This window comes from Naegleria fowleri (assembly GCF_008403515.1).
Source record: "Naegleria fowleri strain ATCC 30894 chromosome Unknown tig28, whole genome shotgun sequence".
NCBI classification, from domain to species: Eukaryota; Heterolobosea; class Eutetramitea; order Acrasida; family Naegleriidae; genus Naegleria; species Naegleria fowleri.
In genome coordinates this window covers 93,926-112,005 of record NW_025407960.1, presented here as the reverse complement: position 1 = coordinate 112,005, position 18,080 = coordinate 93,926, and the positions used below count along the sequence as shown (strand labels likewise).

Below are 18,080 nucleotides of genomic sequence, written 5' to 3'. Positions count from 1 at the left end.
ACACAGGTAAATCTGAAGATTCGATGTTTTGGCTGTTATTTCCCATAATTATGTTGATGGGATATGATTAAACAATGTGAGCCATTATTATTTTACAAAGTGAAAAACCATTGTGACCTTAATTGAGGAGCTCTGATATTTTTATTGATGTCCGTGTGTATTTTCTCTGAGGTGTGTTGGATGTTGTGGAAGAGCAAGTGTTAGTATTAAATTTATCCACCACCACTAGTTGTTCTTGATTGTTTATCGCTTCTAAAATTTCTTGAGAATTGGCTAATTCCAAAGATTGTTGCTTGTTAGATTCGTTGATATTAGAAAAGAAGAAGAGGTATTTAGAATCGTCGAGCTCTCTACCACCACATGAGGAATATTTCCATTCTCGTGAGAGGAGGGCAAGAATAATGGAGACGACGATAATGGTTCCCTATTATTTGTCATCATGCATGCAGTTCGTGTCACTGTCTGATTGTGTGGATGATGTTGTTGTTGAGAAGAAGAAGAAGTAACACCATGTGGTTGCAGCAAGTCAGCGGATCGAATGGAAGCACTGTTGTTCACAAAGATAAATGGTAAAGAGTTAGAATTGTGTCTTGTTGTCGTAATTGAATCGTTATGGTTCTGATCAGTTTGGTGGTGATGACTGTGGGTGATTGACTGTTGTGAAGCAATGGTTGTGTGTGGATCATCCACATTATTGAATGCAGGGTTGGTTAGAATTTCCACACTTGGCGCCACATCCACCACTCTTGTTTCTTTTCTTCTTCTCGATTGTCTTTTCTTTCTGATTCCATCTTCTAATTTCCATTTCCAATTTTTGTTGCCACCTCTTGGTGAGATGTGTGTTGTTACGCGTACAAGATGTTTGTTGTTGTTGGATGACATGAACTTTTGGCAGTCATGAAAATATCCAAGTGATGAGTTTTCGTCCTCTCAGAGCTCGATGGCATTGCAGTCATAATAATGGTCTCCCCATAATGATGACTAGATTTAATGTTGGATGTCATTGGTATGAGTGAGGGTATGAAAAAACTGCTTCATTCTGTTGTGACAATATTTTGTTCTAAATCATGTCACAATGAGATGGTGAAGAGGCTTTCGGTGGATCCTTTGCCTCTTCGAACGAACTCATTTGAAGTGACGAAAAAGTGGGAACATGATTGCTCTTTTCGTAACGAAATCCCAAAAGTTTTGTCCTAAATTAATTACATGCTCAGAACAATCTCCACTCGCATCAAATCACCAAATCCAGCTGATTGATGAAGGTTATTGTGTTCATTGTGTGGAATTTGCAAAAGGAAAATGGACATTCAAGGGGTTTGTGCATTCCAAAACAAGAGAAAACAAGTGAAGAAGAAAATTTGACATACACACTTTCTCTTACGCTAATTCTTCACTACAGTAGTACTACTTACTGTGAATGATCGACTCGTATTGTTCCTTGTACATTTTGGCCATTAATTTGACTGTATTCCAACGAACTTCTCCATAGATATGTTCTAATCAAATCACCATGCGGTGTCACCGGAGATCGGCAGCGGTGTGGAGAATTTTGTGAAGAAGATATTTCCGAACAGATCATGATTTCCACAAAGACAGATTCGAAATTCGGTCGATTGATGAATAATATCATTAAAAAATTAATGTAATTCCAAAGACATACCATTCTGAATGATGTTTCAATTTCATGTCTATACGTATTGATGAACGTTCATTTAAATCACCAAATTAAAAACATTCAAATTTCCACAAACCAGTCAGTGGTGATCAACAATATTTGATGCGCCCACAAAACTGTCCTCTTTCAACATGAAATTGACACCTACCTTGTCTAAAATAACCAGAGGCACACACATTCTGTGAAATGGCAGATTGAATAAGATGTAAACAAAACCACTTGTCATCATCTGGAAGAATGACAATGGGCGATTCACTGGTAGTTTTGGCAGCTGCTTCCTGAATCAATTGGACAACGGCTTGATTATTTAGAACTACTTCGTCGAGATTCTTACAGAAAATATTTCTCACCTTAAAGGTGTTGGTTTCGTGATCAATAAAATTCAAACTTGCTGTAATACGCTGTTCAAAACATCTACAACATGATACACATTATTATATATTATATATATTATAAATTATTATTAATAAAATCATGTAACCACCATGTAAATTTTGGAAAACGTTATTTTGCATGTTCAAAAACAGTTAGACCTCATTGTTGACGTCACATCAACATGTTTTTACACACATACCTTTGTTTGTAATTCTTTTCCATCTTGTAATAGGAGAAAAATAGAGTGGCTATCGCATTGGCTGGCAATACCTTTCCTATGAGTAATAAATTAGAAAGAAGAGTACTCGTTTTTCTTAAAAAGGTTCTAAATTTCTGTATCCATCCAATCTTCTTTCTTGTTCCTTCTTCGTATAAATGTTCATGTTCCAAACTTTCCATTGCTTCAAACTCCTCTCGTGTAGGCTCATAGGCATGCTTCAATTTTTGTTTAATTTGTTCCGTCACTGCTTTTTCAATTTCTTTAGAAATGACTTGTGAATCAATTTTGATAATTGTTGAGGTTGTTGTAGAGGATTGAGCTGCTACATTGTTTGTTGTTCCAATGGCGGCTGACGAAAAATGATGAAATGCTGAGTTTGTGGTTGGTAAGGGTTGAGTTGTTTGATCCGCTATACTATGAGTGGAAACATTTGGTGACGTCAATGGTTGTTGATGCTGTTGCTGTTGTTGTTGTTGTTGTTGAATAATGACAATGGTAGCAGTGGCAGGTGGTGCTGCTTGTTGAGAGCTCGCTGTTGTGGTTGTCTCAAGTACTTTGACGTTTTCCACAATTTGTGAAGTCGACGAAATGCTACCAGTTGCAGATGATGATGACGTAACGACAACTTGTGAATCATGATTCTTTGCGTTCTCTCTCTTCAGAAGAGAACGGTGAAATTCTTTTACGAAACTTGAATGATTCATACTAAAACTCTTATATAAAAAAATTAATTGATTTACATTACATTGGTTAACATTATGATGGCCAATGAGTGTTTTTTTTGTTGAAACTGATCCAAACTGATGATGATGACAATCTTGACGCTGGTGGTGAATGTTTGGAGAGCCATAATTGTGAATGGCATTTTGGCTATCAACATGATTAGCAATGGTGAACAACAGATCTTTGAATGATCTCCTCCGAGTGACGGATGACGAAAAGTGTTGTGCTCGAGTGCCTTGACATCGATTCAGCAAGTGGTTCATATTTTTTGAAATTTCTTTCGTGCAATCAAAACTCATCACTTGCAAGTGGGTGATTTTCAATCAAATTGAATACATTTGCAATTTGGTCATGTATTATTGAATCAGCAAATCATTTCAAATGTTCTGAAGATTTCAACACTAAGGTTATATATATATAATTTTAGAATACAAGATCCAATCAACGTTGTTGAGAGGTATATTTTGGATTGTTGTTGACAATGCAAAGAGGAAGGAGGGGATGAGGTATTGCTTTAGAAGATTGACCTGTGGTAAAAAGATTCTCGTTGGTGTGAGTTTGAAAATTGGTGAGTCTTGGCGCTTCCATTTTCAAATACATGACACAAAGAGTTTGAGCAAATTGAAATGTGGAACTGTTGTTGAAAATAATAAATGATCAGGACCAAATCCAGACTTCACCATTATTGAACTTACAATTTGGGATCGACTTGGATCGATTGTTTGTGAATGATCTTTAAGGTTGGAGGTTGACAATCACCTGAAAAATTGTTAAATTTAAGGCAGCAATGATACACGACGCGTCTCTCATGACTCTGAATGGTTGTTGAAACAGCCAAATCCACCACTATCACAAAAAAGAGACAATTTGTAGAATCTTGGCATTTGATAATTTTGAAACTGAATGAGTGTTGTCTTTACCAATGTGTAAGAATTCAAAACATACCCATAATCCAAAATTTTCTCGAATTGTTCCAGAGTGGACATGAGAAATTCCTCAACGTGGAAATGATAAAACCAACGAGCACTAACAAAACTTGTTTGCACCAAGTCGCTCTTTTTTAACAATGGGATGTATTCGAAAGTGACATTATCACTGAGCCCTTTGTGAACGCATGACTCTTGATTGTCTTCGAAATTGTCTCTCTCTAATGGGTCGTGAACTTGAAATTTCGAATGAATGGTCGTAGGATGAAGAGTGAACAGTTCTATGGTATTCGATGTAGGTAGCGCAATCAAATAAGAACCTTGTGCTTTCGTGGAAAATCCATGAAGAAGGTTTCTTTCGAATGAATAATGGCAAATTTCACTCGGTTGTTGCATATTGTCAAGTTTGCCATCATCGTGCTCTCTATGGTCTGTCAAGATTGGCACCACATGAAACATTGGATTAAAAATGCTGGTATTGACATCACTGGATGAAGAATATCTAATGGTAACAGCATAAATGTTTCCCTCCTCAATGTTAAGAATATTTGGAAATATGGAGAGTAGAAAAATTTTCTCTGCAGCAGTTGTGCAATATTGATAAACAAAAAACATATCTTCCTCAATTGATTCGGTAACATGGAAATGAATGTCATTTACCATAAATTTTGGAATATAGTGGTCGAAAGAAATATTCTTGTTCTTTACAATAGTCTTGTTTTCTGGGTTTGATAATAATTGACCATTCGAGTCAACCGTAGTAACGTTTTCGTTCATGGCATAATTTTGCAATCCTTGCGAGAGGGTGTTTCTATTCGAATTAAATAGAATTTCTTTTGGGTTATTGTTCACTAACTGAAACATGATGTCCAATTTTAATCGTCTATTCACGTCGAATTTGAAAAACACAAGGAATAAACATTTTTTAGCACTATCGAGCATCTGATTTTCAAAAGAAACATTTGCTGTTGAATCCTCCACAGAGCTGTCATCTTCCAAAGTATAGGCAATTAAATGATGCCCGTTTCTTGTAAATCCTAATGAAGTACATCTCTTGCCACAAATTAAGTGTGATGATTAATTCATATTTGGCAGCAAACGAAAAATCCATTCCGAAAGCAACCACAATTTTGTTCTCAATCCATTTTGTTTATAAAAATTCATCAATCCTACCTTTTTAACAATTCCCTTTCATCCTCTATACTCGTTATCGGAATTAAATCCACCTTCTTTCCAACAGTATATGAATTTTCTCGTCTCATACCAACAATCATGTTATATTTAAAATCCATAGATCTATAAAATAAATTCCGCAATAATCGATTTCGTTTCTGATGCCGCACACACCTAATGCTGGCTGATGATGAATGTTTGTTGTTTGAAATCTTCTCTTCCACTGTCGCATGTTGCAGTCGTTCGGCCGAACGCTTTCGGTTCTCATGCATTTTTTTTTTCTGAAAGACGTGTTTTGTCAAAAAAATACCACAACCTCTGCTTGCAGACGTTGGTCGCTTTCGGCGGGGACCAGATGCAACCGTAGCACAGACGTTAGACCATTATGCCAAGGCTTCGGCATCGAGTTTTGTATTCAAATCGCGTATGGGTAGTTACACATTGCGTTGTATATCGGTACAACTACCTTCCGGTCAAAGGTTTAAAGTAGATTTGCGGTGGTTTAGCGAGGGCAAAAGGAATAGGCGAAGGAGGGTAATGTTTTCATACCATAACGAAGAAAGAACTATAACTCTGGAAAATATTGGCAAAATGATCGTCAGATCGGGTTAGTGGGAGTGAAGGAACAAGGTCGCTAGTGATCGCTTTGACCATGATCACGTCAGACAAGTCCACATTTCTGAATAACAAATTTTGTTTTATCCATATTAGCAATTGACTAAGAGATAGATCCCGATTCGCAGCTCGTTTATTTGGCTAGGCAATAACTCCACTTCTTAAAAGTCCCCCTCACGTTGTGATGATCTGTGATTGATAAGGATTTCGACCCCAGGAACCTTGATAGAAGCGCTGCTTCCTACGACACCAAGAGAAGAACATCTAGGTTGTGATTCTACTTGTAGAGTTGTGACCTCTGACTAGGATCCCAACTGGATCCGGATCTTGGAAGTGTATAAACAGGCCTCGTAATAAATTTTTTTGGAAAGAAGAACTTCTTCTAACCCCACGAAGGAAGTGGAAATTAACTGAACAAAGGTAAAGGGACAACTTGACATTAATTAATTGAAACAAAGTCTCACCAAATGCTATCACACTTATTCTGCAGCAACGACTGTTGATCCTGAATTTTCATCTTAACACAGATGAACAAGAAAGATCACCAAGAAATCGATGAGGAAAACAAATTAAGAACTAACAAATCAAAACAATTTATTGAGGTGCACCGAATCTTGGGATTCAATTTGAGAACACTGAAGATGAATTCTTGTCTATTTTGGCTTTGATATTTAAAGGAAGGTAAATTAGGCAAAGAGGTTGTCCTTAAAAAAACCAAAAGGAATGAAAGAAAATCATCCGTGACATTAAGCTTTGGCATAAAGGAGGGAGGTATGAAAAACCCTCAGCTTTATGCAACTCGTTTGTTAGCTGGTAAAGCGAGATGAGCATCCGAATTCGGAACCAAAAGTATTTGAGAACAGCGGCAGATTTGATATCTCACAAATTGAGTTCGCAAGTTTATTCTATGAATCTCGTTAATGTTGTTGCTGTTGCAAAGATTCCAAGGCTTGTTTTATACTATCATAGGACAAATTTTGAAGAGCGGTCCTGAAGATCGTATTACTTTCTGCATAATCCTTCCAGATCTCCATGTAAATTTTTAATTTATCTACCAGGTTTATATTGTCCTTTGAACTCTCATTGAATAATTTACGAAGTTCCTCATCATATATATAAAAACAACATTTTAACAAACATTCCATATCAAATTTCTTCTGGTAGGGGATGGGATGTTTTTCAATAAATGCTTTTGCATAATCTTGAGCACAAAAGGAAACAGTTCCTTGAAAATAAGAAACATTATAATGTTCTGATTTTTCTTCTGCAAATCCCCAATCTAACAAAACGAGATCATAGTCTACTTCTGTCGTTTGTACAATATTTTCAGGTCTAATATCTTTGTGAAAAAAGCCTGCATCGTGAACATCTTTCAACAAATCTACAATGCATGCTAATTTGTTAAAGGGAATAGGTATTAATTTGTTAATAATTAATTGTGTATATTTTGGCATTAGCAATGTATTTTCATCTCCTTCAGACACAATTTTAGGAATGTGTTTTTTGCTTTCTGATGATAATTTTGAGTGTAAAGTTCTCAATATTTTCTTTTCTTTCTCGACAACCATTCGATCAATGGAGGTACATAATTTCATAGCGATTTTTGATGATGGATCATTTGGATCAGTAATTTCATAGACCACAGATGTCGCGCCAATTCCTAAAAAACTATGAATTTTTACAGAAAAAGTTGGAGTTGGAATGTCTATATGCAAACGAAGCATGTTTGAGAGATATTGGACACCATCAGAGTTTTGATCATTGCTGTCATGAGAGCATAGAGGAAATAAGTCCGTGATGAAATAATGAATCTGACTTTCGTCTCGTTCTGCTTTTACAAATCTAATTGATTCATATGTTGAAAGAGCTCCAAATGCTTCTCTTCTGTTTTTCTGAATCCGTAAAATTTCTGTCAAATAAAAAAACACTTGGCCGTGTGCTGAGGAGTTAGAAATATTAGTATGCTTCACCTCAATGATAGAATGTAATATCGAACTAAAACCACTCGCAACTCGAGATACGTCTTGAATGTCAAGATTCTTTGGAATCAAACAAACATCTGGCCTCTTATTACCCAAAGTAACGTGTCGAGAGGTATCATAGGGCTTTGCATTATATTCAATTCCGCGAGCCATCTCGGTAATAAAACTCATAAAAGCTTGTTGTACATTATTTTCACTGTTAAATTCACCGTATCGTTTAGTTTTAACGGTGATCCGTTCCCCAATTTCTCCGAGCCATGTTGGTGTTACAATTTCGGTCAGGTTATTTTTGACATGTTGTTCGTAGAAATCAAATTCCGAAATTGAAAACGCATTTGGTGTTTGGATGGTAAGTTTCACTCTCTTTATGCGTTGCTTTTCCAGCTCAACTTCTGCTAGCTTTTGTTTTGTTTTTTCTTCTTCAGCTTTTCTTTTTTCCTCTTCAGCTTTTCTTTTTTCCTCTTCAGCTTTTCTTTTTTCCTCTTCGATCTTTATTTCTGCTAGCTTTTGTTTTGTTTTTTCTTTTTCAAGCTCTACTTCTGCTTGCTTTTGTTTAAAAGCAAGTTCTAATCTCTTTAATTCCAATTCGGCCGAAGATAAGTTTTGTGTGGTTGTTGATGATGGTGTTGAATGTTCTGACATGTTTTGGGAAGTGGAGGTATTTTTTTTTCTGCGATTCACCATCCGGCCGATGATCCGACCTTCAGGTTGGAATTTCCAGATTTTTATTTTTAAAATCAAACTTTCATCTGAGGATTTAATTTTGAGCGCGTCAAGAACAAATGTACGTACTGCAGGAAACACAAAGCAATTAATGAATTGGACGGTCAGAATCGAATGTTTCGAAGAAGGAAACAACAAGAAACGTTTGGTTAATTTTAAGGAAAAGAAAATGATTTGTGTTCTCGCCAAAATTTTGGATACACTCCTCGTAATAAATTTTTTTTCTGAAAAAAATGGAACCCGCCTTTTTTGTGCACAAAGCCTTATCTTCTTAAGAACACCAACATTTTTTGGATTTCACTTGAAAATTTGAATTTACTTTTGAAAATGTTCATTAATATGTTCTGATGGCCACCACTCTTTCAGAACTACCGATTCATTCATTCAAGAGAGATTACACTCGCTCACGTGGGTGAGATGAGATTTACCACCAATCCGCAGTGAAGGATTTATCACTGGGATGGCCAAAAGGACAACCCGTTCGGGAATGATAATTAGAACTTTCAGAATCATCCTTTTCTTCATCTTCTTCACCTCCTGCAGAACCGAACACACCAAAATCCTCCTCTTCCGATTCACCACTGTTTTGCTTTAATCCACTGTATTTTCTAAACTCTTCGGGAGTGATGGAATGGTAATTGGCGTTTTGAGGAGCTTTGAAGGCACGCAACCAAAAGGCTCGATCAAAACTCTTCAGTAACATGTGATCTTCTTCGTATCGTTCGGGAAAGTCTGGAATTTTAGAGAGGATGGTGCACATGAGCGTGTCGAGTTGTTTGTGTGTGTAGAAGGTAATTTGCTGTTCCTTAATTCCAACTTGTTCCATAATATCGACTGGAACTTTCCATTTAATGTTACACAAACCCTTATTTCTTAATTTGGTAATATAATGGCCCATAGATCCTGTGAAATTCATTTTGATTCCCAATGCTTTGCAAATATCATCGACAAAATGTTGACAATTACACTTCTGTTGACTGTAGCGATTGTGAACGTTCCAATCGGCAATGACCTGACTCACACGATCAATGCATGAATCCAACTCTTTGGTGGAAATTTCTTGAATGTCAATGGCGAGAGTAGCTGCATTGCTGTAGCAACGACGAGGAATACAGAGTGAACTTGAATTCCATTCAATGAGCCATGGTCTGTGTAAGTCCAAAAATATATTTGTGACCAGTGAATTGTGAAATGTTGAAAATAATGCGATAGGAAGTGAATGTGTTGTTGATGATACATGGATCGTAATTTGTTAATGGCGATGATGAAATGTTCCCAAAAAACATGTGTTAACATTAGGGCACAAGTGTCCATATGAATTCAAGAAATGAGAAATATTTCTCAATCCTCCTGTCCTACAACAATCCACACACGATACTTACCCAATAATGACTCCAGAATGGAAGAGACCAAATTGAGGACTGGCACTTATACTACTCATAATAGGTGACAACAATCGTCTCATGGTTCGTTCCTTCTTGTTCTTTGCAATTTCAGCAATGACCAATTTGACCTTGATGGTATCTTTGAAACGAGCGGGCAATAAACTACTCTCCCGTTCAGCAATTTCGATATCATCTGGAAGTCTCTCTAAATGACATTCCGATTTTGTATAGTCAGATGCTGTAGAACTCAATGCACTGGATAAGGCACCCATTTTTTTCATACTCCTCATGGAAGAGAAGAGTTTCTTGATGGCTGTGAATTCCTTATTCAAATATGCTTTTTTGATGCCTTCCACAGTTCCCAAATTGTCTGCATATTCTTTGAGATCATCGTCAGACATGTTTTGAACTTTTTTTGAGGAAGCTCTAATTTTTCCGATAATGACTTGAATTTTCTCTCCGTAGGAAACTTCAGGATAATTGCTACTTGTGGTTGAGATTGTTTCTACAGATGTGTTGATGGGATTCGATGAGGATGACTGACTATCAATCAATGCAGATTCCACAGGTTTAAAACCATTATTCACAATTTCAATTGCAATTTTTGTAAGAGTTTCAAAAAGTGTGGCATGCGTAGAGGTAGCATAATTGGGTTGAATTTTGTCAAACACAAATTCTGAATATTCATTTGGATTTGTAATGGAAAGGAAAATTTCACCATCTACTTTTTGAGCAATGAGCATTTCTTCGTGAGCTCTTGTCCAAGCGTAAACGCCATTGGTTTCATCTTTTAAATTTGCAATACGTTCGTCACTTCTCAACATGGAAACAACTTCGTGGCAAGTCAGTGTACGAACGTCACGATTTTTGATGATTGTGATTCGAGGTGCTGCTCTACTCACAAAACTACTTGATTTTCCAGTGAGTTTGTCATTTTCTTGTCGTTGAGTTTCAAATTTAACGGAATCTGAATTGAATGCTGTGTGATTTTAAATGAGTGGTCATCATCATCAACATGATCGCCAGCATGAGGAATATTTCAATAATGAGTGATGACATTGAATCATCACCATGCACACGCATTTCAAGATGTATCAAGGTTCATATTCATATTAGATCAAGGTTTTTCGTTTGAATGGATCATTGTGGCGATGTCATTGGAGGATCATGGTCATCACAGGGTTTCGAATGTGTATGTGCACATGTCAACATCCAATAGATAAAAAAGATTAATATGAAAAGTGATCATAATGTCATCAATATTGTTGTTCCCAATCATATGATAGCAAGTTATTGATAGGAGTAAATGTGAAAAAATTGATCATCACGAATCATCACATTTGAAATTGTTTCATCACACGAGAGAAAAGTTGTTATTGTCACCTACCATATTTGTTTTGTTTCAAATGTTGAATGGCCTGGAAAAGTTTTCTGACATGTCCAAACCAAAATATCAATTGTCCAATACAAGCATTCTTACGAATGTCATCCTCCGATGATATTGTGTTCACAAGTTCATTCTTGAGAGAGGAACCTTTTGGATAGAGCTTGATGAAGGTTTTATAATATTCGCCGAGACCAATGTATTGAAGCCAAAGTTCAATATCTTTCTTTGTCCACTCATCAAGAACAAGATCTGTTTAAATATATATTATATTTTAGATATAATCGAATAGAGTTGATGTATATTAGGTTCAATTTGTTGTTTGTTAATTCGAACAACAAGAATAATTGACATTCGAGCGAAAAACAACAAAACGAAATGGGGAAGTCCGTAACAAAAGATCACAAATTTTACCCGTAACCAACAGTGTTGTTGATGATGCAAGTGTTGATAGTGAATATGTTGAGAACGTTAAAACCTACTAGACTTGAATGGCTGTGAGGGCATATTTTTTTGTTTGTGCTTTGGACAAGTGGCAACTTGACTCCGACAAGTCAAAACTGGTCTTAAGAAATAGTTTTTAATATTGAGGTTGAGCCAAATCTTTCCGTAATTTCATCCAATCCATTTCAAAATCCATCTTGTATCCCATTCTGTTGAAGAGATTTGCAAATTTAGTTCGTAAATAGTCATAATCTGGTCGTTCGTCAAATTTTAACTTCTTTACATAGAGGAAATATTGGGTGAATTCAATAGGTAAACCTGCGCAGAGTTGATTCACAGAAATGTTCATCTTCTTTTCTGCAATTTTTTCGTACTTCTTTTGTCTGTTATTAGCCATTAGACCTTGCCAAGGTAGGCTTCCATTCAAGAAGTACACAAATAAATATCCTATACTTTCGAGGTCGTCTCTTCGTCCTTGTTCATATCCTAGGTGAGAGTTGGTGCTTGTATACCTGGCTGTTCCTGTCAAGGATTTGTTTTTTCTCATGGGTATGTGTTTTAAGCCTTCTCCTTTTTCTTCAATCATATACTTTTTGGCTAAACCATAGTCTACCATATACACGTGATGAGCTTTTTCTTTTCTCCCCATAAGGAAATTCTCAGGTTTAACTTGATGTTCGAAAAAGTTGTAAAACGAAATTAAAATGGGGAATCATTGATTGTTTCGTTAAAGTCAATGAATTAAGGGAAATGAAAATACAATCAATCACAGATTAATCATATTAAAGCCTATTTGAAAAAAACTACATTCAACTCAAATCTTCCACTTACCATCTCTGTGAACGAAATTCTTTTCATGTAAAAACTGAATCCTAGATATTAATTGATCTGCCAAAATAAGAACCGTTTTAAGAGAAAATCTACGACTACAAAAACTGAATAAATCCTCTAACGACGGCCCTAAACATTCAATAACCATAACATTGAAGTCTTCTTCGACTCCATACCAATACAATTTGGGTATTCCTATTATTTCTTGTGTTGTGTGTTGAGTATGTTGGGTGAGATGCGAGATGGAATCCTGACTTTTTGACAAGGCCATCGCTTGGTTGGGTTCATTCTGTCCCGGTATTGAGAGAAGAGTTTTTTTACTATTCGCAATCGGCAGACCCCACAGAATCTTGTAAATTTTGGACTCTGCCAAGAGTTGGGGAAATTTAGATTTTACTTCCTCAAACTTGATGGCCACTTCCTGATTATTGCTGATGATTTTTCCAGCGTGTATTGTTCCAAAACTTCCACTTCCTAGCTTTGCTCCGACAAGAAAACGTTTTCCAATGAGCCTTGGTATTTGGGGTTTGTAGGGAGGTATTTGAGCAATTTCATTCGCCCGTATCGTTGGTTTTTGTTGCTGTTGTTGCTGGGCTCGTTTATCGGTCTCGTTTATGATTGCCCGCCCTGTTCGGGGAGAGTTCATATTATGAGGAGCTACAACATTTGTGGTGGGGGGTTGAGGGGTGTAGTGATTAGGGACTGTTGCTGTATTCATGATGATGATGATGATAGATTCCTAACGATTTCCAACAAATATAAAAGGAACTGAAGGTGAAGATGAAATAACTTTTGGTCTTGTTGGAGGAGAAGGAGGTGTTGGAACAAATTTTAAACAATCAAACAAGGAATGAAGGAATAATAAATAACAGAGGAATATTTGAGATTAATAATGAACGAGCATAATCTCTCTCGTTGCTGAAATGATTCTTGTTGTTTCGGCTGTTGATGGGTCAGTTTGCTGTTGTTTGTTGTTGGGCAGTTTTTTTTGGGTTGAAGAGACACCTTGAAGCATTTTTACAGTAAAAGCGGGCACCCGTTTTGGCCTTTCCTCCGCGACCATTTGGCTTTCAATGTTTTTGTGAATTGGAAACCAAACTAAATGACTATTTGATGCAACAATTGAAAAGATAACTTTTATCTCCAATATTATTTTGGGGTTTCAAAGAGCCTTTCCTTGTGGTGGTTGATGAGGATGTTCAATCATTCTCCAATGCATTTGTGACAAGTTTCGTTTGTAACAGTGATTCTCAAGTAATAATATTGTTGTCGTGTTTTGAATCCTGGTCACATCATCACCATCATTATCGTGATCAACACGTTTTTTAAGCAGTATACTGATCGACAATACTCTTTTCTTTTGTTATTCTTTCCTCAGTCTTTTTGAGTTGTTCCTCGCTGATCGCTTCCATTGGATCCAATTCTTGCTCCACGCGCTCAACCTCAGCCACATAGTGCATGAGCATATTTTCAATACCATTCTTGAGTGTCTCTGTTGAGCTTGGACAACTGGCGCAACTGCCTTGAAGCTTGACATAGACAGTACCGGTTTCATCGTCGAATCGAGAAAAAACAATGTCACCACCATCTTCTTGAACCATGGGACGGATTCGAGTCTCTAAAATTTCCTTAATTGCAATTATTACTTCGTCATCACCCTCCTGAATCATGGTGTCTTCGTTTGGTTTGGCCTCTCTATTCAAAACAGTTCCTCCATTTTCAAAGAAGTTATTCAAAGTGGAAAATACTTCTAATTTTACATGGGACCACATTGAAGGATCATCAATAGTCACTGTTACAAAGTCGCGACTCAGAAAGACACCCTTCACTCCGTCAATTTTGAACAATAATTTTGCGAGTGGAGAAACATAGGCTTGAAGTGGGTTCGAAATTTCGAGACTGGAAATATCTGGATACTCTTTTTCATCCAACACTTTAAATTCAGGAAAGAATTTCATGCTTGCGGGATTTGGAGTCTCGCTGGATCGGATGAAAATATTCCTTTGTGTTACTGAAAATAAGCACGACGATGCTGAATTTAATAAAAATAATTGGTGATTGCTGTTGTGATCATGATGATTGAAATAATGGTTCAATGATGATGATGCTAATCGGGTCGCAAATTGCGGATGAAGGTTCAGCACATTTAATTTAGAAATGTTGGCAATAACCTTTCTTAGGGTTGATGGTCGGAACATTTTTTTGATTTTATAAAAACAATATTGAAAATTATTCATACAATCAAATTTGTTCATTTGGCTCGCATTCTACTCACCAAAGATGGATGTTGGGCGAATGACCGGAATGGAAGTAAAGGACAAAGTATTGAGAGGTTGATCTTGCTTTGTCACCTGATTGATACCTTGTTTGATTTGAGAAGTGGTGACTGGCACTCTATTGATTTGTTCATTTCTGCTTAGTTTGCTTTCGAGCTTAGCCTTATGTTCTTGCTGCTTCTTAATGTTGGGAATGACCACACTCTCCATCTTTTTATCGACCTTAGAAAAGTCGATATAGTCTTGTAGAGATTTCATGATTTTTTGAGAAACAGTCAAGATACGTTGCTTCTTCATTTCTTTCTCTTGCTCATTGGATTGCTTGGATTTCTCTAAGAATGTGTAACCAACCTTACGGGAGGCCATCATTTTCTCATACTTGTCTTTTCTTCTGGTATGAAGGACAAACGACAGCTTCTCTCCTCGTTTGTAGTAGCCTTTTCCAAGGAAGCTCGATTCTGGTGTTGGATTCACCTCCTCAAGTTCCTCATGGATTCTAGTTTGAAACTGATCCTTAATATTTTCGATGAGTGCGTCAAATTCTTCCTTGATCACATCAACATGAGTTGGAATTTCAAAACTGAAAGACTCTTCCTCCTCACTAAAGTAGTCACTCTCTGAATTCGTTTCAATATCTGAATCCTCAATGTCGCTTTCGGCGTCGCTCTCTGATTCGTACTGAATCTTATCGAGGAGCTCTTGTTTTTTTTTCTCTACAGCCCTTGTTATTTCTGTGATACGTTGTTTTTCCTCTTGTTTGACTTTTTCTGGCTCTTTGTCGAGGCGTTGTTTCTCATATCTATGGTACAGTTCAAGAAGCAACTTTCCAAGTCGTTGCTCCTTAAATGTCTGTTGCTCGACCTGTTGTCTCACACGCTCCAAATCATGATCTCTCTCCAAAGCCTCTTCAGGTCGAATAATTACACCTATGGTTGACTTGTACATGTCTCTCATCCACACCGTATTAATGAAGCGTTTCACAACCGACGTGGCTCTCTCTCTTTCAATGAAGGGTCTACAGTTTTGTTGAGCCACCAATCTAACCTTATTTTCAAGAGATCTTCTCCATCCTGTAACGATTTGATCTCGCATTTCCAAATATTTTGACATGATTGTATGTTCCAAATAGACGCTATCATGAGTGAGTGATTTCAAAAAGGTAGTGAGGTCAATACTTTTTTGCAGAGCAAACTCTGATGCAGCCAATCTTTCTTTCAAAGTCTTCACTCTCGTATTTAAATAGTCCATAAGAGAAGTATTATCTTTCAAGGCTGTTCCCAACTCCAATGTATAATATCTCTTGGCCTTTTCCATAATACTCTTCAAATCATGGAACATGATAATTTCAGCATATTTTTGGTTGGTTTGGATGTGTGCTTGTTTCTTTCTCTTTTCAAAGTTGGAGACAAAGTTTTGACATCCATCTTTGAGTTTTTCAATTTCTTGCTGCATGGAAATGAGTCGTTCCTCTCTCATTTTCTCCTTTGCAAATGCATCGTTAACTTTTTCCTTCCATTCACTGGCCTTCTTCTCCGCCTCAGCAACTTCTAGTGTCAAGTCTTCAATTTGACTCTCAAGTTCCTGTCTTGTTTGTTGGAAGGATGTTTGGAGATCAGTAAGAATTTGATTACCCTCGCTCTTCAGACGCGTCATTTCTTGTATGTTGGCTGTCATTTGCTCGTCCATTGTAGTGAGAGACATGCCTCCATATTCTTCCTCGTATTGAGCAGCCTCTTTCTTAATAACCTCCAGCTCTTGTTTTAATTTGGGCAAAACTTGCTTGAATCGTTTCTTCTTTTGCTCTCCCATCTCTATGAATTCCTTAACTTCAAGTTTGTGTTGAGAATGGGTCGATTGATTCTGTCTTCGTTTTGCTTCCAAATTATAAATTTCCACACGGATAGAATCCATTTCTGCATCGGCAACACCAATATCCGTCTCGAATTGCTCTTCAGGAAGCTCGAGAAGCTCTTTAAGCGCCTCGCTCTCCAGCCCAACCACATTGGAGGCATACGTAAGTTTTTTAACCTTCTCCAAATGATCCTGTACAATCTTTTGATCAAATTCAGATGCAAGTTGCTGCTTTTTGGAAAGTACCATTTGTTCAATAACGCTGTTATTGATCTCTTCCGAGTTCTTGTGTGCTTGAACGATGGCATCGTGTCGATGTTTCACCGAGTGTTTGAGGTATTTGTGGGTGCTTTGATTGATTTCTTCGTCCTCTTCCTTTTCAGAGAGAGAAGTGAGATGTTGCAAATTTTGGGCAAATTTGGTGGTTGATGTCAAGTTTGAATGTTTCAAATGTTGTTGTGCATCGTTTGCTTTCTCTTGTACAATTTTTCGATGTTCTTCTTGTGCTTGTTTTTTAACTTGTTCATATGTGAGAGGTTGCTGTTGCTGGCTTTGTTCCGAAGGGTTGACCTGGAGTTCAGAAACAATTTGATTCAATCTTTCTTTGACTGATTGGTTGTCATTTAAGAAATCAAATACGAAATAATCATTTCAAGAAGAAGCCAATTCCGACACAATTCATGAGTCAAATTTCCGATGAATTTTCATTCCGCTTTCCATTTTGACAATCAAACTTACCCTCGATTTCTGTTAATTTTTTGATGAGATTTACCTTGGACATGTACACATGGAAAGCACTGCTCTGAAGGAGAGCAATCTTTTTCTGAACATTTTTTTTTCTTGTTTCCTCAATCTTTTTCAGAATGGTCATTTGGTCCTGTGTCTTTTCAACCATTTCCAATCGCATTCGTTCTTTTTCCTGAGCCGCCCGATATGAAAGAGAAAGTATCAGTAACCAGCAATTAACCGAATTTAATCAATTTCGTAATATATCTTGTGGATCCATCTCTGAAAATGAATAACTTACAATCTCCATTCTCTGATTTATCGCCTTCTGCATTCTTCGTTTCTTCTTCTCCTCATTCCTTAGTAGGAGTTGATAGGCTGCTTCTTTCTTCCTTAATTCTTCCTCCTGTGCCAGCCTTCTTTTCTTGATCTTTTCAGCGCTTGTCATTTCTGAAAAGCTCTCATTGATGTTGTTGCCAAACAACTCACTACCGTTCTGAACAGTGTGGTTCTCTTCATCATTTTGTTGTGTATTTACAATGGCAAAATTTGAAGATGCCGATGATGAAGATGGAGAGGGAGGAAGTACTTCGTTAAGGTTATCCTCTAAGGAATTGGTGGAGGTTTCCAAAGTATACATGTACACAACTTTATGTTCTCTGGGTGAAGCCTCCAAATGATCATTGTCGCCCTCACTATTGAGTTTTTTCTCTTGAGGATGGCCAATCGTCGCGGTGGATGGAGAGTTTGGTCGTGGCAACATTTTTTTTA

The 18,080-nt window shown here is 37.1% G+C and overlaps 8 protein-coding genes across 8 annotated transcripts; all 8 read right to left on the bottom strand.

Annotated features, from left to right (window-relative positions):
- Nucleotides 1-273: 273 nt before the first annotated feature.
- Nucleotides 274-882, bottom strand: FDP41_001858 (uncharacterized protein; the record flags this gene model as incomplete). The annotated part of the gene is made up of 1 exon (XM_044704988.1): nt 274-882. The coding sequence occupies one exon, from the start codon at nt 880-882 to the stop codon at nt 274-276; it is 609 nt and encodes a 202-aa protein (XP_044563501.1).
- Nucleotides 883-1,202: 320 nt separating this feature from the next.
- FDP41_001857 (uncharacterized protein) lies at nt 1,203-3,256 on the bottom strand (the record flags this gene model as incomplete). Its single annotated transcript, XM_044704987.1, has 4 exons — nt 1,203-1,249; nt 1,413-1,496; nt 1,824-2,089; nt 2,250-3,256. 4 exons carry the CDS (start codon nt 3,254-3,256, stop codon nt 1,203-1,205), a joined length of 1,404 nt encoding a protein of 467 aa, XP_044563500.1.
- Nucleotides 3,257-3,434: 178 nt separating this feature from the next.
- Nucleotides 3,435-5,364, bottom strand: FDP41_001856 (uncharacterized protein; the record flags this gene model as incomplete). Its single annotated transcript, XM_044704986.1, has 5 exons — nt 3,435-3,627; nt 3,689-3,892; nt 3,939-4,970; nt 5,093-5,215; nt 5,267-5,364. 5 exons carry the CDS (start codon nt 5,362-5,364, stop codon nt 3,435-3,437), a joined length of 1,650 nt encoding a protein of 549 aa, XP_044563499.1.
- A 1,260-nt stretch (nt 5,365-6,624) lies between these two features.
- On the bottom strand, nt 6,625-8,331 carry FDP41_001855 (uncharacterized protein; the record flags this gene model as incomplete). Its single annotated transcript, XM_044704985.1, has 1 exon — nt 6,625-8,331. One exon carries the CDS (start codon nt 8,329-8,331, stop codon nt 6,625-6,627), a length of 1,707 nt encoding a protein of 568 aa, XP_044563498.1.
- A 505-nt stretch (nt 8,332-8,836) lies between these two features.
- FDP41_001854 (uncharacterized protein) lies at nt 8,837-11,688 on the bottom strand (the record flags this gene model as incomplete). Its single annotated transcript, XM_044704984.1, has 4 exons — nt 8,837-9,560; nt 9,795-10,776; nt 11,185-11,433; nt 11,664-11,688. The coding sequence occupies 4 exons, from the start codon at nt 11,686-11,688 to the stop codon at nt 8,837-8,839; spliced, it is 1,980 nt and encodes a 659-aa protein (XP_044563497.1).
- Nucleotides 11,689-11,761: 73 nt separating this feature from the next.
- On the bottom strand, nt 11,762-13,174 carry FDP41_001853 (uncharacterized protein; the record flags this gene model as incomplete). The annotated part of the gene is made up of 2 exons (XM_044704983.1): nt 11,762-12,294; nt 12,457-13,174. The coding sequence occupies 2 exons, from the start codon at nt 13,172-13,174 to the stop codon at nt 11,762-11,764; spliced, it is 1,251 nt and encodes a 416-aa protein (XP_044563496.1).
- Nucleotides 13,175-13,781: 607 nt separating this feature from the next.
- FDP41_001852 (uncharacterized protein) lies at nt 13,782-14,654 on the bottom strand (the record flags this gene model as incomplete). Its single annotated transcript, XM_044704982.1, has 1 exon — nt 13,782-14,654. The coding sequence occupies one exon, from the start codon at nt 14,652-14,654 to the stop codon at nt 13,782-13,784; it is 873 nt and encodes a 290-aa protein (XP_044563495.1).
- Nucleotides 14,655-14,723: 69 nt separating this feature from the next.
- Nucleotides 14,724-18,072, bottom strand: FDP41_001851 (uncharacterized protein; the record flags this gene model as incomplete). Its single annotated transcript, XM_044704981.1, has 3 exons — nt 14,724-17,191; nt 17,322-17,502; nt 17,611-18,072. The coding sequence occupies 3 exons, from the start codon at nt 18,070-18,072 to the stop codon at nt 14,724-14,726; spliced, it is 3,111 nt and encodes a 1,036-aa protein (XP_044563494.1).
- Nucleotides 18,073-18,080: the final 8 nt, after the last annotated feature.